This window comes from Nerophis lumbriciformis, linkage group LG05 (genome assembly GCF_033978685.3).
Source record: "Nerophis lumbriciformis linkage group LG05, RoL_Nlum_v2.1, whole genome shotgun sequence".
Classification (NCBI taxonomy): Eukaryota; Metazoa; Chordata; class Actinopteri; order Syngnathiformes; family Syngnathidae; genus Nerophis; species Nerophis lumbriciformis.
The window spans coordinates 50045333-50068570 of record NC_084552.2 but is presented as its reverse complement, the minus strand read 5'-3'; the positions used below and the strand labels follow the sequence as shown (position 1 = coordinate 50068570).

The 23238-nt window shown below is 39.6% G+C and overlaps 1 protein-coding gene across 1 annotated transcript in view; it reads right to left on the bottom strand.

Annotated features, from left to right (window-relative positions):
* Positions 1-23238, bottom strand: part of snd1 (staphylococcal nuclease and tudor domain containing 1) — a 272862-nt gene that overhangs the window by 37212 nt on the left and 212412 nt on the right. Inside the window, exons 19-21 of the mRNA XM_061959499.2 lie at positions 17195-17318; positions 13587-13656; positions 10813-10926 (exon numbers count right to left, since the gene is read on the bottom strand). Of these exons, the coding sequence (XP_061815483.1) occupies positions 10813-10926; positions 13587-13656; positions 17195-17318 (308 nt within the window). The remainder of the gene's footprint in view (positions 1-10812; positions 10927-13586; positions 13657-17194; positions 17319-23238) is intronic.

Here is a 23238-nt window from a genome sequence, read left to right as displayed (position 1 = left end):
TTACCGATTAAAAATATTGTTTTAGTGTACTGTAATTGCGCCTCCTTAACCACCACATAACGCCAGAAAACCACAAACATAATTTACATAATGAGTTAAACTGCCAATAAAATGCTGAAATGCAATTAAAATGATCTTGACCAGTAACATGACAGATATTTATAAAATTCTTGTGTTAACTCAACCAAGTCCTGCCAGCAATCATCTTCTTGTCTACTGTATCAAAATCAATGTTGTCATTAATTATTGACCTATTCAAGGATGTAATTACCCAACCTCAATTATTCCACTCTGCAACTTTTTTAAATAGTTTTTTTTTTTTTTTTTTTTTTTTTTTTTTTAGAAATATTGCATATTTTGCTTTTTCCTATTTAAAAAATAAAACATAAAAAGAGCAATAAAAAAGCTTTATATCAATAGATGGATCTGAAGTTAAAAGATAAAAAAAGTAATAAAAAAAAAAAGTAATTTTTTTGCAAAATTATGCCACTTTTATTAGCGCGTCCCTTTTGGATATCAAGCGAAACTGCGTATAGGCAATCTTAAGATAGAACAAAGGCTCAAGGGGCTGTTTGCAAATTCCTCACAGTTAATGTAATTCACTTCACTTCACTTACCGTATTTTCGGGACTATAAGCCGCTAAATTTTCTCTACGCTTTGGACTCTGCGGCTTATTGAACAGTGCAGCAAATGTATGTTTTTTGCTTCGCTCACGGCCATAATGTTTTGTATCCAACAAATAATTTTCATGTTACACCGACAGACATTGAAAAGGTGTGTTATTGTTTGTGCTATGACGTCATCTTTTGGAGCAGTTCGCTCACAGCAGGGGCTGTGGGTTGAAAATGTATATCCTGTTTCGTGCCTTGAACTTAAGTATAGCCGTCCATTGCGCATCTGCTCAATAAGATTCTTCATTCATCACTCCAAGCAACATTTGTAAGTTTTACAATACAACTAATACAATTCATATTTACTAAACCGTACCATGTGTGATGTCCGTATGAGTGTTTTCATGCATATTTGTACATACTATCCAAATGTAATAAAGCTAGTATCATTAGCATTAACGAATACGCTGACCGTTTACAAATGCCTTTGTTCGTATTAACTTACAAGGGCATTCTTTTTGGATTGTTTCAGTTTCGTAACTAACTCATAACTAATTTCACAACGTATAAATCTGCAGCTCATAGAACGGTGCTGCAAATATATGGAACATTTTTTTTTTCTATAGTCCAGAAAATACTGTAAATTATTTTTTGTCCTCAAAATTCTACACACAATACCACATAATGACCATGTGGAATTTTTTTTTTTTAGAATTATATGCTAATGTATCACAAGTAAAAAAACTAAGAAATCACATGAACAAGTAGGTCTGCGAATCTTTGGGTGTCCAACGATTCGATTCAATATCGATTCTTTGGGTCACGATTCTGGCTCTGTACTGAGGATGTCGTTGTGACTTGTGCAGCCCTTTGAGACACATGTGATTTAGGGCTATATAAATAAACATTGATTGATTGATTGATTGACGATTCGATTCAATATCGATTCTTGGGGTCATGTTTCGATTCAAAATCGATTTTTTTTCCCGATTCAACGCGATTCTCGATTCAAAAACGATATTTTCACAATTCCAAACGATTCTCTATTCATTCAATACATAGGATTTCAGCAGGATCTACCCTAGTCTGCTGACATGCAAGCAGAGTAGTAGATTTTTGTAAAAAGCTTTTATAATTGTAACGGACAATGTTTTATCAACTGATTGCAATAATGTAAATTTGTTTTAACTATTATATGAACCAAAAATATGACTTATTTTATCTTTGTGAAAATATTGGACAGTGTGTTGTCAAGCTTATGAGATGCGATGCAAGTGTAAGCCACTGTGACACTATTGCTAATTTTTTTAAATGTTTTATAAATGTCTAATGATAATGTCAATGAGGGATTTTTAATCACTGCTATGCTGAAATTGTAACTAATATTGATACTGTTGTTGATAATATTCATTTTTGTTTCACTAGTTTTGGTTTATTCTGTGTCGTGTTTGTGTCTCCTCTCAATTGCTCTGTTTATTGCAGTTCTGAGAGTTGCTGGGTCGGGTTTGGTTTTGGAATTGGATTGCGTTGTTATGGTATTGCTGTGTATTGTTTTGTTGGATTGATTAATAAAAAATAAAAATAAAAAATTTAAATAAAAAAATCGATTTTTAAAAAATGAGAATCAATTTTGAATCGCACAACGTGAGAATCGCGATTCGAATTCGAATCAATTTTTTCCCACACCCCTACTATTTAGCATCCAACAAATACCAGGAGTTAGAAACAACCTGGTCACAGATACTCCTTTGTGCCATTTGTTTACAACTGAATGGAATGCTAACGTGGGTGATTCCGACTATTTCGGGAGGTAAGTGGTTGATTCGCAGCGATCGTTCTGCCACACAATACCTCAATGCTAACGAGGTGAAATTACACTTCAACAACTGTCGTAGGCTTTATAGTAGGATTGCTTAATTGCATCTTAACAGTTGTTTTGAATGAATGGCTTCCATCTGGCCATTCTACCATACAGGCCTGATCGGTGGATTGCTACAGAGATGGTTTTCCTTCTTAAAGGTTATCCTTTCTCCACAGAGGAATGCTGTGGCTCTGACAGAGTGACCATCGGGTTCTTAGTCACTTCCCTGACCAGGGCCCTTCTCCCCCAACTGCTTAGTTTAGACAGTCCTGGTGGTTTCAAACTTCTTTCATTTACTAATAATGGAGGCTATTGTGCTCATTGGGACCTTCAAGGCAGATATTTTTCTGTATTGTTCCCTAGATTTGTGCCTCGACGCAATCCTGTATCGGAGGTCTATGGACGATTCCTTCGACTTCATTCTTGGTTTCGGCTCTGCCATGCACTGTCAAATGGGGGACCTTGTATATAGACAGGTGTGTGCCTTTTTAAATTATGTCCAACACACTGCATTTACCACAGGTGGACTCCAATTAAGGATGATCAGAAACAGGATGCTCCTGAGTTCACTTTTGAGCTTCATGGCAAAGGCTGTGAATACTTATGTACATGTGTTTTCTTTCTTTCTTTAAAAAAAAAAATACATTTGCAAAAATGTCTGTAAAAACGTATTCACATTATCCTTATGGGGTACTTTGTGTAGAATTTTTAGGCCAAAATGAATGTATTCCATTTTGGAATAAGGCTGTAACATAACAAAATGTGGAAAAAGTGAAGAGCTGTGAATACCTTCCGGATGCACTGTACAAACAGTATTTCCAGAATGATTTGTGTCAATTTTAAATATTTTGAACCTTGATTGTTTTCATGATAGAAACAAGATACAACAGGTAAAAGTAAATAATATAAGGAGCCAGTCTTTTGAATGGCTTTCTGAGAGGAACAGCAAAGAACACCATTGTTCTGACGAGATGTGAGTCATGCGTATGTGTAAGGGGGCTTACAGAGTTCACTCGGTGGGCCAGATAACCAGAAAACGAGGGTAGAGAATGCAGACAACTACTTCACAACTTCACCATTACTTTCCCTAATCTTTCTAAATGTGAAAGGTCAGCATTTTTTGAACATGTGACATGTCCTCCATACTTCTGAGGTCCAAAAGGAAGAAAAAACTAAAAAATATGGGAGGATTCTTACTTTCAAAATACAGGAAAAACACGACCAAAAAAATAAATAAAAAATCAGCATGATGGTCATCATTCATCGCCACTCTTACCACATCCACCTCTCTCTCTCTCTCGCATACCTTCCCTCCTGCCCTGGTCTTGTCTCCATGGCAACCCCCTTCAACTAGCTACCCTTGAACGTGTGTGTGTGTGTGTGTGTGTGTGTGTGTGTGTGTACCTGAGAGGCAGGAAGGGTTGTCCAAGACAAAAACTTAGGGCATACTCACACGAGGCCTCAATGGCCACTTCATTAGGTACACCTAATGATTTCAGTTTTGACCAACTCTATATATCACTGCCTGTATCTATCTGACAGCGTCTTATCTATTTTCTGAAACAGATCTCGGTACAGATGTGCCTAATGAAGAGACCAGCGTTAGGTTGTTCAGACAAATTGAATGAGATCAACTTAATGAGGTTCTTTTTTGAGCGAAGAAAGGTGACGGCATCTTAAAGTGAAACATATTTAGCTCCTGTTTTGCAATTTTACCCCTTTCTCTTTAATTTAATATAATTTTCTGGCCGGATTGCTGCTATTTATACGTTTGAAAGTGAAGCCAGAGACTTTATCTAAATCAAATATAGCTTTTTTTTCTTTTCATTTTGTTTACTCGACGGGAACGCACAACTTTCTTGTTGTAAGAAGACAAATGGAAGTGCAGATGTCCAGCAACAACTAATTTGGTAGAAGTAACTGTGTAACTCTGTGCAATCGTCGCAGTTGGGTTATTGCATAAACAACAACATTATGTATACTTTTTTGAGTAAGCAGTGCATAATAGTTGTACTCGAGCAGCTTTGGTGATTTATTTCTGTTGTGCATCACCTTCACAGGCGCTCTCTGGTCTGTTAATTAAAGTAAGTATGTGGTGTCATGGAAACAATGACTTACGTGTTTTCCCGTCAAAATATATTAATTTTGTTGTGATGTGCTCCGGTTGTACCTTTTTTGTTAGACACACTGGGCGTCTAGGTGCGGAGAAAAAAAAGGTGACAACCTTCCTTCGAGTGCGAAAAAAAGAAAAAAAAGAAAAACAAGATAAGGCAGACAACACGACATGAAAGAAGAGGGAATTTGGGCAAAGGCTCGGTGACGGAGAGTGTGACAAGGGCGCCTGTCAGCTTTCAACAAGCATTGTATCAGCCAGTGTGTGTAGTATAGGTAATGTCAGTGGAGCAACCGATGGGCCACTTCATCCTTCAAGAGATACCCACTCTAGGGATGAGTGACAGCGCGTGCACACACACTAGAAAGTAAATATATTTTGGGTAAACTGTTTTGAAGAAAATAAATATGCAATAAATAATATATGTAATGTGCTGATATCATGAATCTCTAATTAGCTGTAATCACACACGCACACACACATGATGTATATGTATATATATATATATATATATACACACACACACACACACAGGTAGAAGCCAGTAAATTAGAATATTTTGAAAAACTTGATTTATTTCAGTAATTGCATTCAAAAGGTGTAACTTGTACATTATATTTATTCATTGCACACAGACTGATGCATTCAAATGTTTATTTCATTTAATTTTGATGATTTGAAGTGGCAACAAATGAAAATCCAAAATTCCGTGTGTCACAAAATTAGAATATTACTTAAGGCTAATACAAAAAAGGGATTTTTAGAAATGTTGGCCAACTGAAAAGTATGAAAATGAAAAATATGAGCATGTACAATACTCAATACTTGGTTGGAGCTCCTTTTGCCTCAATTACTGCGTTAATGCGGCGTGGCATGGAGTCGATGAGTTTCTGGCACTGCTCAGGTGTTATGAGAGCCCAGGTTGCTCTGATAGTGGCCTTCAACTCTTCTGCGTTTTTGGGTCTGGCATTCTGCATCTTCCTTTTCACAATACCCCACAGATTTTCTATGGGGCTAAGGTCAGGGGAGTTGGCGGGCCAATTTAGAACAGAAATACCATGGTCCGTAAACCAGGCACGGGTAGATTTTGCGCTGTGTGCAGGCGCCAAGTCCTGTTGGAACTTGAAATCTCCATCTCCATAGAGCAGGTCAGCAGCAGGAAGCATGAAGTGCTCTAAAACTTGCTGGTAGACGGCTGCGTTGACCCTGGATCTCAGGAAACAGAGTGGACCGACACCAGCAGATGACATGGCACCCCAAACCATCACTGATGGTGGAAACTTTACACTAGACTTCAGGCAACGTGGATCCTGTGCCTCTCCTGTCTTCCTCCAGACTCTGGGACCTCGATTTCCAAAGGAAATGCAAAATTTGCATGGTTGGGTGATGGTTTGGGGTGCCATGTCATCTGCTGGTGTCTGTCCACTCTGTTTCCTAAGATCCAGGGTCAACGCAGCCGTCTACCAGCAAGTTTTAGAGCACTTCATGCTTCCTGCTGCTGACCTGCTCTATGGAGATGGAGATTTCAAGTTCCAACAGGACTTGGCGCCTGCACACAGCGCAAAATCTACCCGTACCTGGTTTACGGACCATGGTATTTCTGTTCTAAATTGGCCCGCCAACTCCCCTGACCTTAGCCCCATAGAAAATCTGTGGGGTATTGTGAAAAGGAAGATGCAGAATGCCAGACCCAAAAACGCAGAAGAGTTGAAGGCCACTATCAGAGCAACCTGGGCTCTCATAACACCTGAGCAGTGCCAGAAACTCATCGACTCCATGCCACGCCGCATTAACGCAGTAATTGAGGCAAAAGGAGCTCCAACCAAGTATTGAGTATTGTACATGCTCATATTTTTCATTTTCATACTTTTCAGTTGGCCAACATTTCTAAAAATCCATTTTTTGTATTAGCCTTAAGTAATATTCTAATTTTGTGACACACGGAATTTTGGATTTTCATTTGTTGCCACTTCAAATCATCAAAATTAAATGAAATAAACATTTGAATGCATCAGTCTGTGTGCAATGAATAAATATAATGTACAAGTTACACCTTTTGAATGCAATTACTGAAATAAATCAAGTTTTTCAAAATATTCTAATTTACTGGCTTTTACCTGTATATATATATATATATATATATATATACATACCTATATATACCTATTTATATATATATATATATATATATATATATATATATATATATATATATATATATATACATACCTATACGTACGTATATATACAGTATATATATATATACCGTATTTTTCGGACTATAAGTCACAGTTTTTTTCATAGTTTTTCACAGTGCTAATTATGTTTTTTTCTTTTTTTATTATGCATTTTCGGCAGGTGCGACTTATACTCAGAAAAATACGGAATACACATATATACATATATACACATATATGTATACATATACACATATACATATATACACACAAACACATATATATATATATATATATATATATATGTCAAGTCAAGTCAACTTTATTTATATAGCACGTTTACAACAACTTCTAAATTGAACCAATGTATATACAAACCCCGTTTCCATATGGGTTGGGAAATTGTGTTACATGTAAATATAAATGGAATACAATGATTTGCAAATCATTTTCAACCCATATTCATATACAAAGACAACATATTTGATGTTCGAACTGATAAACTTTTTTTTTTTGCAGATAATCATTAACTTTAGAATTTGATGCCAGCAACACGTGACAAAAAAGTTGGGAAAGGTGGCAATAAATACTCATAAAGTTGAGGAATGCTGATCAAACACTTATTTGGAACATCCCACAGGTGAACAGGCAAATTGGGAACAGGTGGGTGCCATGATTGGGTATAAAAGTAGATTCCATGAAATGCTCAGTCATTCACAAACAAGGATGGGGCGAGGGTCACCACTTTGTCAACAAATGCGTGAGCAAATTGTTGAACAGTTTAAGAAAAACCTTTCTCAACCAGCTATTGCAAGGAATTTAGGGATTTCACCATCTACGGTCCGTAATATCAAAGGGTTCAGAGAATCTGGAGAAATCACTGCACGTAAGCAGCTAAGCCTGTGACCTTCAATCCCTCAGGCTGTACTGCATCAACAAGCGACATCAGTGTGTAAAGGATATCACCACATGGGCTCAGGAACACTTTAGAAACCCACTGTCAGTAACTACAGTTGGTCGCTACATCTGTAAGTGCAAGTTAAAACTCTCCTATGCAAGGCGAAAACAGTTCTTCCCACACATAGTCCTCCCCAAATGACAGCTTGAAAAATACTTTGCTTTCACTGCTAAACTGAAGAGCCCGCAAATGATGCACAGTTGTATCTCCAGGTATTTTGCCTGGTCTGATTCTTGTTTAAGTAAGATCCATTCATTTTCAGGAACTCACCATTCTTGAGCACCTTCACATGGTAAGGTGATGGCCTGACTCTTGCAGTCTGGAGTATGATGACATAGTCTCTTGGGGTGAAGATATCTGTAACCATTTTGTGTTTAATAGTACTGTGCATGCCGTCACACTCCATCTGCGTGTGCCTGGCAACAAACTATGTCTGTGTCATGAGTAGCCCATATTTCCTTGCAAGCTCAGAGAAAACATTTGCCACACATGCAATGCGGTTCTGATAACCACAGCCGTCGCTCTACACTACGATTTCCTTGATGGTCTTTGATAACACCTTCAAAATGATGGTATTAAAAGTGTGCAAATACCTAGCTTCTCAAGTCACCCTCTGATCTGTTCCAAATGTAACAGTATATTTTCTTAGCTCTCAAGTGGAAAAGGGTAAAATTATAGACCTGCAATTTGTTTGGTAGTATATACCACTGGCTTGGGTTTTTGGACAGAGCAGTACAGCTTGCAAGTCCAATGTCTAAACAAATGTCTCATTATTCGCAGAACCCTTGTCACATGATTTCTCTTTCCTTGCTTCATCTTTTTTGGTGAAATGTGCATCATATTTGCCCTTACTGATATTCCCATGTTTAAATGAAACACAAACATCCCACTGATCTTTTCGTGAAAGAAAAACTGAATAGTTCTCTTCATGGAACACATCTGAGAAAAGTAATGTTCTATCAGCCCTCACTCCTGCAGGTGCAGCTACCTTGATATTTATTATGCAGTTGAAAAATGGTTGTGTCTGTATGAAGAAACTTCTTGTTTTTATAGGTATATGTGCTTCTGCAATAGTGTGAATCAACAGTGGGCAGGCCCTTCAACCAATCCCTATAGGAAACCGTTCAAGCTTTGCATGCTTACCACTCATAGGTCTAGGTTTAGACAGAGGCCCTGCTACTTGTACATCATAGAGTATAGGCGGTTTGTTAAACCACTCTGACATGGTTATTTCAAGGAGACCAATATTAGAGGAAAAAAGTGCCTTGCACACTTTAAGACTTGTTCCATCTTGAAGCTTCAATTGGTAGGACACTGACAAATTGAGTCAGGATCCTTAAGCAACTTTTTGTTGCTTGATGCTAACCATCGAGACCAAAGTGGTGATGTATAACCGACACTCTTCCCAGGTGTCCATTGCCCAAATCTTCTGAAATATTCACCGCCTCTGCTCTTCTGTAATGCCTTGACAGTGTCAAGTTGAGGCTCGCTTACAAAACCTAGGAGTTGCCGGGCGGACCCAAAGCCTTTGCAGTTACATCTTTACCATCTTTGGTCTTGCATGACATTCATTCCTTTGAGACGCTTCTGCTTGTATTCATTTTGTTTCAATGTTTTTTTTTTGTTCTTTTCTTTTTGTTTTACATTATCTTCATTCTGCTTTTCTGGAGTTTTTGCCACCACATCTTAATTTTCAGACTCATCACAGGACGGGAAATATTTTGGATCGTTATCAGATGTGTCCTCTTCACAACCTGTCTGCATGACAACATCAATGGGTACTGCATCAAAACCAGGATCTTGCTTTTGCTGTATGCATTGGTTCAATATTGATCATATTTTCATCAGTAAAGGCGACCTGATTGTCATCATCTACAAAAAAATAAAATATAAAAAATGTCAGCACTTTGTGTATGGTCACAATGAATAGAGCATTTCCATACCTTGCTAATGCTAGCTTTATGGACTTGGCTGACGAAAATGCAGACTAAAAAAACCTCAATAATAAGACTAAACAACTTTGCAATAGTCGCAGCCTTGCCTTCATTGAAAAGACGTAAATGTATATTATAGCTAAAAATACTTTGCTAACGCTAGCTTTATGGGCTTAGCTATTGCCCTGACTAAAATGCAGAACTCAATAAAACTCAGGAATAAGACTTAACAACTTTGCACTATTCATAGCCTAGCTGTTAATAAAAAAGGTAAAAGCATATTATAGGAAAAAAATGTCATCAATTACCAATTGGGGACACACTCTGAAGCATGGAAATGAGTTGTGCAAAGGTAGCTTCCATCTTGGAAGACTAATAAAATTGCCTAACTCACATTTTGTTTTGACTTAGGCATTAAAAAATCTGCTTAAGTCACACACTTGATATAGACCATTATCTTCAGGAGGTAAAATCCCATGATCTGGTCAACTGAGAATGTAGGCGATTTTACCATGAATAGCAGGCGTAATGAGATGATTTAGGCCAAAAAAACTATTTTGACAAAAAATGACTTCGCTCTTTGCTCCATTAATGTCTGCATGTCATTTGTGTGCTTCCCTCTTGTTTTCATACCAAGATGGCGCCGCGGATGGCCGTCACAGTACTGTGCTCTGTCGTAGTAGTTGTGTTTTTCTTTGTTTCTTGCATTGAACAAAGAGAGCATAGTCCACCAAGTCAAAGGACGTGTGTTAATCATATTTGGCCAATAAATCTGCTTCTGATGTTAAAACCACCTGTTCATATTGTAATCAATGTTGATTTATCTGATTCATATCGTGGCCAAAGCTGAAAACTTTGTTATTACTCCTCTTGTATAAATATGAAAGTTAGGGAATGGTGGCACGATGGTACGCAAGTTGTCTGTAGTAGTGTACAGGCAAAACTCCAAAACTTCCAGATGACCTCTATTCAGAGGTCATCTGGAATCCCTGAGTCAGTGTTTGTCAAATAACCATCATACCACCACGTGATTTATTTATCAGAATAATGATAGCACCAGAAAATTAAGAGTGTTTTGATAAAATGTTCAGCCTTTGAATGCAGCTGAGTAACGGCTAATAATGGCAATGCAGATATCAGTTATAGTGTGAACTTACGTCTTGTGGGACATGGATGTAGGCAAAGGTGTACTCTGTGGCCTGTGCTGGAAGAGTTCTGGTGCTGAAGGCTGGTGGGATGGCAGCCAGACGGGTGGATGGTACAATTTCTCTCTGGTGTTTTGGAAAACAAACAAACCCATCATGCACTTTAACAAAATTAACTTCTTTGAAAATTCCATGTAAATGTAGCCATGGTGCCTGTTTCGTATGTGAATGAAGGACAGATGCCAATTGCTAGTTAAAGGTTTGCGTACTCGTAACAATTGTATTGCAGCTGCTGCTTTCACTGAGATACATCTGGAGTTCAAGGCACACGACTCGAGTCAACCCGAGCGCAGCCCGTCACGCTGAGACAATAGGCCGAGCGATGACACGAGAATGAGAATTAGAAGTGATTGCTTTGATTATGTGTGTGAATCAAGCTATTCTGAAAGGCTGCTGGGCTGAGAAGTTGTTTTTTTTGGGGGTGGGGGGGCTGTACAATAATTTGTAGAACTGGCGTGATGTTCATTCAGTGATAAGTGCAAATGATAGCAATTAGCATCTCACATTGTGTTTTTTGGTTGCTCCCCAACACATTCTATGTTTTCCCCAAAGAACATTGAAGCTACGAAGTCACAAGGTCATAACTCACGCTGAGCATTTGTGCCCGTTTGCTTGCACAATGACTTCTTCTACACTGCAATTTACACAAATTGGGGGGTCTTTCCTGTCTTATTTCGAGTCTATCTGACAAGGGATGGGAGAATTATAAATTCAAATTTATATTGTGATACTGTATATATTGCAGCCTCTTGCAACAACAATAAATGTCACACTATATTAATTGACATATTGCCTAAACAATAAGATAACCATTTCAAAACGTGTTCATGTGCAACAATATCAATTAATATTGAAATTGTTTCCTCATTACCTTTTATTACACGCAAAATGTATAATAAAGTCAATCGTGCAAAACAATTAAACAAGCAAAAACTACTCTTGGCTCTTATTTCCTGAGTTAGTAAACAACAAAAATTACAACAAAAAAAAGTGCGATAACAAAAAAAAAACCCATCTAATCACTGTCGTATATACTGATACTATACTTGGAATCGTTATGTTCGATATTCGTATCGATCCGCCCATCCCTATTTACATTTAGAAGCTCTAGCTTAGCGGTTAGCTATGCTATTTTGTATCCTTCCACAGTGTCTGGTGTAGCATGTTTAGCCAGCCCTCGTCCTCCAGTGATAATGGTACATGTAAAAAACAGTTTATTTGCCACCATGAAGGCAAAGATTTGCGAAGCTGCACTGTGGAGTGACGTTAGCTGCTAGTTTGCTAGGCTGGATGCTACATTGCGTTGAGGACACCTTTGTGTGCTTGTCGTCAACTTGGCAGAACAAAGTTAGAATGTGTCATCAACATGCACAACACTACTTCTGATTATTACTACAGCTTAAGGTGGGCAAAAAAAAGTGACATTTAGAGCTACTAATCGATGTAAAACTAGCATTTCGATAATTGCAATTTTTCTTTTGTATTTCGTTTTTCACTAATACGCCATCCCCTTGAAATACACTATTGGTTGTGTAGTTGCAAAACGTGAAGACTGTCAGAAAACCAGCAAAAGAAAAAGACAACCCGTCATGAGGACAATTTCTTTCCCCATGTTATCACTATAAAACAACCACTGAACAGTCACGGAGTGTCAGACCTGTTGCTGTGAAATAACCCTGGAACTACTCGGTCACTGTGAATGTACTAACTCATGTTCACTTCATCATCCTTTTGCTCTATACACCAATGTGCATTATCTTATTAGACTTGCACATAATAGTTATTTAAGTACTTGCCTATACTTTAATTAATTGTTAATATTTATTATTACCTTTGTTCAAAAAGAGCACAGTTTACCAAGTCAAATTCTGTGTGTGTTAAACACACCTGGCCAATAGAGCATATTCTGATTCTGAAGTAGCTATAGAAGTTTCATGGAGAAACTCAAACACTGAGCCATCTGTGCAAAGTGTACAGCTTGCACACAATTATGTGTCAGTTATTTGGATGCACTTTAGCTACAATAAAGAGGTTCAACTAATCATAACTTATGTTTTTGCCACAATCGTCTAGCCCTACTTTGAGTTATATGATATTTTGATTAATTTATTTATATTATGACATGTGTTTGTATTATTAGGAACTAGCGAGGAGCAATCACATTACAGACATTTTGTTACATTGTGTGCGCACGCGATCATGCCGTGCCCAGGCCCACCTCTTCCAAATGTGGCAAAGTGCTGAACTTGAGCACAGAGCACAACGCTCACACTTCTGTGTGGACTTTGCAAGGCGCGATTGACCGAGTGTGCATATTTTCTCGGTCAAAAAAACCCCCAATAAAAAAGCTAAGTTAAATGAATGACCCTCATATCTTAGACAAATGAGATCAGTGGACTATAGAGTCGAGACTGAGAACACCTTGAACGTTTGTAACAAATCAGACAGCTTACGATTGATTGCCTTTGACGGAAGCTGTCTGCTCCGTATAAACACACAGACACACACACACAGGTGGCTGTCTAAAAGTCAATGTGAATGGACACCGAAGTGACGTCAAACCGCGCAGGGATGTTGAGGTCAGCCTCTGAGCAGCACACTTTCAGCTACATGCCAGGACACATTGTCTCTGCCCACTGCCCGCTTCCCTTCTTATGCATCATGTCCCCTTTTCTCCTTTAACGACAGCATTATCGCCTCGTATGCGCTTTCTGCGTGTCACTCACGTTGCCGTAGTCGATGTAAAAGACGTGGACCTTCGTCTGCGACTCCACTTTCTCCACTCTGGCTCTGTACCTGCAGAAAAAAAAGTAATCATTGATATCCGCAGTTATTTCCTTGAGGAGAGAGGATCTACTGGGGCGTTGAAGGCTGGTGAAAATTGCACAGAGGCCCTCTTTGCAATATTCACACTGCAGAATTGCAGCTAATCAGGTCTTCTCCATCATTTACCTTGACATTGGACAAACTGGTCGAAAATAGAAACTCATACTATTTTGCACTGGTTCAACAACATTGTGGACGACCTTGTAAATTAAGATAGTGCAGAACAATATGCACGTCGATGTAAATATGCTATGCTAGCCTATGTAGTGTGAAGTATATTAATTAAGCGCTTTTCTCCACAGACTCAAAGCGCTTAACATAGTGAAACCCATTATCTACAACTTTAAATTACATTCAAACCAGTGTGGTTGGCACTGGGAGCAGGTCTTAAAGTGTCTTGTGAGTAGTGTCTTGCCCAAGGACACAACGGCAGTGACAAAGATGTCGGAAGCGGGGATCGACATGGAACCCTCAAGTTGCTGGCATGGCCGCTCTACCATCCGAGCCATGCCGCCCGACACTGCAGGCAAGAGAATACGAAATTGTGGTTTATTTAAGTAGTGCGCAATAACACACATTTTCTTACTGATACGATATTACCGGTAAATAAAACAGAGCTTGTTATTGTCAACGCCAATATGTAAATGATGATACAGTAATCTCTCATTTTTCGCTGTTAATAGGTTCCGGGCCTGACAGTGGTAAATACATTACGCAAGGTAGGATTTATTAAATATACTGTACATTGAATATTTTCATGGTTAGGGATACAAAAATTTAAAAAAATGTTTACGACCTTCTAAATGTGCCCTCTAGACATGAAATAACATCCACATAGTTACCTTTACACTCCTTTAATCCAATATAGGAATGCTGCCAGACTCTGAGCCAATCAGTGGCCACGATATTGAACAGCGTGTTCTGATTGGTTCAGTCTCATTTAGTGGACAATACGACTGTCGTATTGATATGTTTATTTTTTTAGCCATTGTTGTGTGGTAACAACTACCGTACTTAATTTGGTCAAAAAATAAAAATTGCAATAAAGTAAAGTTGAAAACTTCAAAGTGTGGTGTGGTGAGTGACGACTGTACTTTAATAAACAACATTACTGAGTCAATTGTAAACCTAAACATCATAATAAAAAAAAATGTTTACGCTAAAATAGTTACACTTTTTTACTAGTCAGGTACACAAAAATGAAAAATGCACAATCATACTTGGCCTGTACGCTTATTAAATCTGATGTCACACTTTTGATCAACTTATGTTTATATTTGTAATTTGTTCCTATAGTAATGTTGACAAGACATACACAGGTTGATAAATCACGATAAACTAAATGAAAACACTAACATGGACTCATACAATGAGAGGCGGATGGAAAAGGAGTTCCTGCATGCATGATATCATTAAGCTATTATAAATCTTTATCAACGTCAACACGGCATGGCTGAAATCATTACCTCTGCAAGGAGATTAATTCCCTGGGGTATGTTTGTCAGTTGGTTAGTTATTTAGCAACATAACTCAAAAAGTTATGAGTGGATTTTAAGTTAAAGTTAAGTTAAAGTACCAATGATTGTCACGCACACACTAGGTGTGGTGAAATTTGTCCTCTGCATTTGACCCATCCCCTTGATCACCCCCTGGGAGGTGAGGGGAGTAGTGGGCAGCAGCGGTGGCCGCGCCCGGGAATAATTTTTGGTGATTTAACCCCCAATTCCAACCCTTAATGCTGAGTGTCAAGCAGGGAGGTCATGGGTACCATTTATGTAGTCTTTGGTATGACTCATGACTTTGATGAAACTTTAAGGAAATGTCAGAAATGGGATGAATCAAAAGCGATTTGGGGGTGATCAGGATAATTTCTACTACATTACCTTACATTTACATAACGAGGTTGAATTTACCGGTGCGTATGCTAGCGGCCTTGCCTTCACCCACAGAGACAAAGAGACTGGATGACTGACAAGAGGCTTAATGATATGTCTTTCATTCCGCTACGGAACAAACGCGCACAGGTGCTGAGACTGATGCAACGAGTTAATAACCCTCTTACGGCTTGTTTAGACGTGACAGACAAAGAAAAACATGCACAAGCATGACAATTTAATTTATACCTCCAATAATTGTGGTTTATGGTTTTAAGTGTACCTGTATTTTAAACATGCATACAGTAACAACATGATACATCACAATTTCCAGTTTCTCTTTTCAACATAATCAGAATAGGAAGGATCAGATCTTTTTTTAATCCTACCCCTATTAAATTCCATAGCAATCACCAACACATTTTATTCACTTCCGGTTCTCAAATTGTACAAAATGTACTTAAAAATAATACAATTCCAAAATAAATGAATAAATAGTAAACTAAGTTGTATTTCAAATAGTGAGAAGAATAAGATGATCTCCTTTTCAATATGTTCAAAATGTTTACCAGGAAAACAAAGTACACTCTGTGTACTTTGTAAACATAGTGTGAACAGTTTTTTAAACTGGATCATAATATTTTGTTTGACCTCTTTGCTTAATCCATTCCAAAACTTAATTCCACATACTGATGATATACTAAAGATTTTAAGTGTTGTACGTGTGTATAATTGTTTTAAATTACATTAATTCTGAGATTATATTTCTCCTCTTTTGATGAGAAGAATTGTTGTACATTCTTAGGTAGCGGGTTATAGTTTGTCTTGTGCATAATTTTAGCCGTTAGCAAATGCACCAAATCATTAAATTTAGATATTTTTGGTTCAATAAATAAAGGATTTTAGTGTTCTCAATATCCATAATTATGTATTATTATAACTGACCTTTACGCTTTAGTGAATGAAGCGTACTTTTAATGACCTCTGCCAGGAGATTATGTATTTGATGGGGTTGGTTTGTTAGTTAGTTAGTTAGCAACATAACTCAAATGTATGGGCGGATTTTGATGAAACATTAATGAAATGTCAGAAATGGGATAACGAACAAGTGGCTACATTTTGGAGGCTATCCGGATCACCCTCTAGAGTCAGAATTTTTTTTACGAATGATTTAATATTGGGATATAACGCCTGGTGGAGGTCTGCGCACTCCGAGTGCTTTTCTAGTGACAAAAAAATATCCTCCAAATGTGTCAAAGTATCGTTACTGTCTTATGTGAATTGATACCAGTATTATTTTGGTACCAATCGCCCATCACTAATTTCAACCACGCCGCAACTTTTATCTGTCCCAGTGACCATTTGTAGATCTGCTTCATAAACTAAAGAAGAGTGTGTGTGTGTGTGTGTGTGTGTGTGTGTGTGTGTGTGTGTGTGTGTGTGTGTGTGTGTGTGTGTGTGTGTGTGTGTGTGTCTGTGTCAAGCCAAAGCGGTGACGGCGATGCTAATTACATCCCGCGGCTATCTGCACTTAACACATCACAGGCTTAAAACGAGACGAGGTAAAAATTAAACGTCAGGTGGGGGGAAGGCTCGTAAAGTACGTTGGGCGAATCTTTACAGAATAAACATACCATTCATCATCAGCAAACTTGGCTATGCAGTAGTCCCCCCGGCGTGGGGCATAGGATCCTTCCACAGGGGGCTGGGTGGCGATCTCTGCCCTCATGGTCTCCATCAGACTCTCCAGCTGGGCTCCTGTAGTGGAGAGGCAATGATTGGTGAGAGAAAGACGAGGCACTGCAACCAATCCCAGTGGGCCTTGAGGAGTCATTACACCACACGTGCTAAACCTATCATTGCAGACTCCAGGCTGACATCCTGATTTGAACCCTTCACTGATTGCCGAGAGCTGTTGGGCTGTTTTCTGTCATGTATACATAGACACTGTTTGTTTGCCATCTGTGCATGTGGTGGAACATCCGTGTTTTCAGGTGGCACAAGCGAGTGGCTGCGTGAAGTGTACAGATGCATTACAGAAGCTCGTTAAGCAAAGTGACATGTCACACTCAGGGTGTATTTGACTGGGCCACATGTACCACTTCTACACTGCTGTATTGAGTCGAAGAAAAATGCCTTATGGTTATGTTGTTTTCAACTACACAAACCGTTAAAATCGCAAAAAAGGATAAACGTTTCTTCAGAGTTCCTCGAGAGGTAATCAAGAAGGGCGCAAGAGAGCAAGATTTTATGAAAGATGACACGAAAAATGGCTTGCATTCCAGTCAAAGGGAGCAGAGTCGAAGAACGCACGAGTTTGCTGTGACCACTTTGTTAAAGGTTTGTCGAATATATTTTTGATATACTTTATTCGTTTAGTATTTCTGATTGAAGTATTATCTTGATATTGCTTGTATTTGAATTTTTAACAAACAGAAACCAGAAAGTCAGGGTCAATGATACTTTGTCAGGAAAGGTACTTCTCCGTCTCCCCTCTTGTTTATTTTATACACAAATGTATCAGAGTACATATGACAACAGTACAAAAATTATATACTGTGATTATTCAGTAATTGTTACTTTGTTAAATAGATATGCGGTCACAGGTGTCAGCTGTCAGGTGCTATATTGTCGCAGTATTAGTTTGTTTACATGGACTAAAGACGCAAAGTTTAATCAAATGCAACCTTACTCGAGCAAAAGCGATGCATATTTATCCAGGAGAGTCTTGATACCGATTTCCTTGACCAAGCCACACACAAAGAAGTTGTAGACCTCCATGCTGTTACAAGTTTTCATCTGTTTTGTCGTGTAGAATGACGTCTGGAGCACAATATAGTTCGATATTTCTAAGAACTCTGACAGATAATCCTTGATATCACTCGACAAATCTTTGATAAAGTATAGGGATCTATTCCATTGAATAGTTAAGATTTTTTTTGCTCGTATCTGATTTTTACAGGAAGATTTATGCCCCTTGCGTACTCAGATAGGTTGCGCGCTGCTTGTTGACCACCGTTTTTTGTTTTTGTTTACTTCCGGGGAAATGTCACGTGACGGAATACACGCAATTCTACACTGTAATTTCTTTGACTGTGGATTATTTCAAATGTTATGTGGTAAAGTACTGTTCATTTCAGTTGTGTAAGGTGGCAACGGTCAAAATTGATTGTGAAAGGAGCAATTGCTTTATTTAAAATAACACGCATATGGACGTTGTCGCTGGTGAGCGAGCGTGCCGTGGGTTTTGACTTCTGGATTATGTCCAGGCTTTGATTCCTAATCCACTCCAAAAGGTCAAAAACCAAAGCATTTTTTTCCATAAGATATAATGTGAATCCCATTAATCCGTTTTAGACACCCAAAAATATGAACACAACAAATCTACCGGTACTGCATTTTCCAGACTATAAACTGCACCGGTATATAAAACACACCCACTAAATTTTGGAAGAAAAAATTATTTTTTATATATTAACCACACCGAACCAAACCACAGATATATACTGGTAAGTCCTGAAATGAGATATTTACAGAGAAAGATTTTGGAAATGTTTATTTACATACTGTATTGGTTCCAAATAGCGCCTGTAGCATGGCAGTAAAACAGCTGATCAAACAAAACAGAAAAGTCCTTGATGTCTGAATGCGATTAATAAGATTTTCTCCTTTTTTTAAGAATGTTTATGATGTATATCACAATTACTCTTCCTTGTACTTTGTAAACACTTTGAGTTTAAACAGTTTCTTAAAGTGGATCATTTTAGTACATTGATTTCTTTGCTTAATCCATTCCAAAATTTAGCCGTTAGCAAAGAAAGATCCAGCCACACATCCGCAGGGTTCAAAACTTGGGAGAAAAGTAGCGGTTTATAGTCTGGAAAATACGGTAGTTTTACATAAATGAAACAATGCAAAATACATATAAATAATTAATGTATTTGATAAACGAACATTAAGCATCATTTTATTGGAAGTTTACGGAAAACTCTCGTTGGCAAAGACGATTGGAAAGGGAGGAAGGAGCTTTGCTACTTTCTTGAATTCAATAGTTATTCTCACCTTCTTTATCAAAGTGCGGATACTCACATAAAATGTGTCGATTGTCTAAGAACTGTGGAGGAGCGATAGTGTTACAGTAATTAATGAATGGGCTTTGCGCACATATATTCGCATTGTTCATGCAATCATGCCGTGCCATGGTTGACCTTTTCCAATCACAGAAGTGTACCACATTTGTGTGGATCAGATCACTCAAACAAGTCAAAAGTGTCATGGCTTTGTGTGTGAAGTGAACTGAGGTATGCTAAGGTTGACCTAGTGTGAGCACACCAATGCAGTTGGAGTCCTATAAACGTGTGTATGTTAAACACATTTTCCTTGTGTCCTGATTCAAGTCCCCTTAGAGTAAGCATGGGCAATGGGAGCCAAATTTAGAGAAAAAAATGTGTCTGGGGGCCGGTATATCTGATTTTTAGGAACACTGCTTGGTGCCTCGTCTGAGCTGCTTTGACTTAGATTACCATAGTAACTAGTATACTATGCAAACTTACGGTAATTTGAAAACATCCCTGCACATCATAATGGCAGCTACAGTTTTGATCTTAAAGATCTAAAAAGATGATTTGGGAATGTCTGGTGGGTCAGTTCGAAAAACTCAACGGGCCGCATGCGGCCCCTGGGCCTTAATTTTCCCAGGTCTGCCTGAGAGTAACCCTTGCAAATGTGTTTGGCATCTGTTTTTATCTAAAACACCTTTTACTATTTCCTACACAAAGAGGTAAGCAGGGGTATATAAATAGTCGACTAGCTGCATCTGCGGAGTTATCATGGCTGAAACAGACGTTATTAGCATGGAGAAGAAAAAAGGAGTAACAATAAGCCAAAAGCTACACAAACTATCTCATTGTGTCTTTATGCATGAGCATGGGCGCACAGCAGAAATATTTATATGTGTCCAAAGAGAGCTGCAAAAAGGAGGCATGAGCCTTCAGAGGTGCATTAACTGTGTGATAAATATGCAAACATCCACTCTAAATACAAATGTATGTAAATGGTAAAGGCGTGGATGAGACACGATTGAAGTCGTCCAGATGGCAAAAAAAATAGATTTTAGTGCTTTTTTTACTACAGTAAACAAACATACAAATGCCATTTGTGGCACCCCTATGGTTGCACTCAAAATTATTTAGAATACATGCCAGCTAGCATACATGTAATACATCCATCTATTCTTCCGCTTATCCGAAGTCGGGTCGCAGTGGCAGCAGCCTAAGCAGAGAAGCCAAGACTTCCCTCTCCCCGGTTACTTCGTCCAACTATTCCCAGGGGATCCCGAAGCGTTCCCAGGCCAGCTGGGAGACAGTCTCTCCACCCTGTCCTGGGTCTTCCTCGTGCTCTCCTACCGGTCAGACGCGCCCTAAGCACCTCCCCAGGGAGGCGTTCATGGGGCATCCTGACCAGATGCCTGAACCACCTCATCTGGTTCCTATTGATGCGGGGGAGCTGGGGCTTTACTATTGAGCTCCTCCCGAATGACAGAGCTTCTCACCCTATCTTTAAGGGAGAGCCCCGCCACCCGACAGAGGAAACTAATTTTGGCCGCTTGTACTCCTGATCTTGTCCTTTCGGTCAAAACCCGAAGTTCACGACCATAGGTGAGGATAGGGATGTAGATCGACCAGGAAATGGAGAGCTTTGCCTTCTGGCTCAGCTCCTTTTTCAGCACGGTGGACAGATGGAAGGTGCGCATTGCTGCAGATGCCGCACCGATCCACTCTTCTCTTTCTCGTGAGGTTCTTGAACTCCTCCACTTGGGGCGGGATCTCCTCCCCAACCTTGAGATAACACTCCACCCTTTTCCGGGATGGACTCAGACTTGGAGGTGCTGATTTTTATCCCAGTCGCTTCACACTCAGCTGCAAATCGATCCAGTGAGAGCTGAAGATCCTGGCCAAATGAAGCCAGCTTGACCACATCATCCGCAAAAAGCAGAGACCTATCCCAGCAGCCACCAAACTGGATCCGCCAAAGCCGCACACAGCTTGGCCTGCCAGTACCTGTCCGCTGCCTCCGAAATCCCATGAGCCGAAAGGACCCAATATGACTCCTTCTTCGGCTTAATGGCATCCCTCACCGCTTGTGTCCCCCAGCGGGTTCTGGGATTACCGCCATAGCAGGCGCCGACCACCTTGCGGCCACAGCTCCGATCGGCTGCCTCGACAATCGAGGAACATGGTCCACTCGGACTCAATGTCTAACGCCTCCCTTCTTGGTAAGGTGGGAGTTGAAACTCTCTCTGACATGAGACTATGCCAGACGTTCCCAGCAGACCCTCACTATACGTTTGGGACTGCCAGGTCTGTCCGACATCCTCCCCAATCATCAGAACCGACTCACCACCAGGTGGCGGTCGGCTATAAGCTCCGCCCCTCTCTTCACCCGAGTGTCTAAAACACAAATCTGATGATATCACCACAAAGTTAATCATATAATTGCGGCCTATGGTGTCCTGGTGCAAGGTGCACATCTGGACACCCTTATGTTTGAACATAGTGTTTGTTATGGACAATCTGTGACAAGCACAAAAGTCTAATAACAAAACACCACTCTTGTTCAGATCAGGGCGGCCGTTTCTCCCGATCACGCCTCTAGAGGTCTCACTGTCGTTGCCAACGTGAGCGTTGAAGTACCCCAGTACAACCTAAGGGATCACACTACGGCGAGTACTTTGAAATACTGTTTGGTGCATAAGCACAAACAACAGCCAGGACCTGTCTCCCCACCCGGAGGCGGAGGAAAGCTACACTCTCGTGCACCGGGTTCAACTCCAACGTACAGGCTCTGAGTCGCGGGGCAACAAGTATAGCCACTCCCGCCTGTCGCCTCTCACTGCTGGCAACGCCAGCATGGAAGAGAGTCCAGCCCCTCTCAACAAGACTGGTTCCAGAGCCCTTGCTATGGGTCAAAGTGAGACTGACTAGATCCAGCCGGAACTTCTCGACCTCGCGCACCAGCTTAGGCTCCTTCTACTCCAGCGAGGTGACGTTCCACATCTCAAGAGCTAACGTTTGTAACCGAGGATTGGACTGCCAAGGGCCCTGCCTTCAACTGCTACCCAGCTCACAAAGCACCCGACTTCTATGGCCCCCCAAATGGGTGGTGAGCCTATTGGAGGGAGGACCCACGTTGCCTCTTTGGGCTGTGCCACCAGGCGCTTGCCATTGAGCCCCACCTCCAGGCCTGGTTCCAAAGGGGGGGCCCAGAGACCCGCGTCCGGGCAAGGGAAACCTCGGTCTATTCTATTAACACTGCTCTTTGTAATGTAATACAGATGTTGTATGATCATTGAACAAATGCTTAATTAATTGTTAAGGGTATGTATACTTTATGTCGATGCCTACAGGGCGCCAACTTTCCAGTGTTTTAAAGGGGCCTGCACTTTTTTCGGAATGTTGCCTATCGTTTACAATCATTATGAAAGAAACAGATGGATATTTTTTTGTAATGCATTCTAAATATTAAACGTAAATAAAAGTCTACTTACAGCAAAGCCATTTGGAGCTCCACTATTCCGCCCATAAAATCTGATAAATAAACATTCAAAAAGCGCCAACAATGCTCAATTTACATTTCGTGACTTGATTATTGACCAAGTATTATTGATATTATTATTATT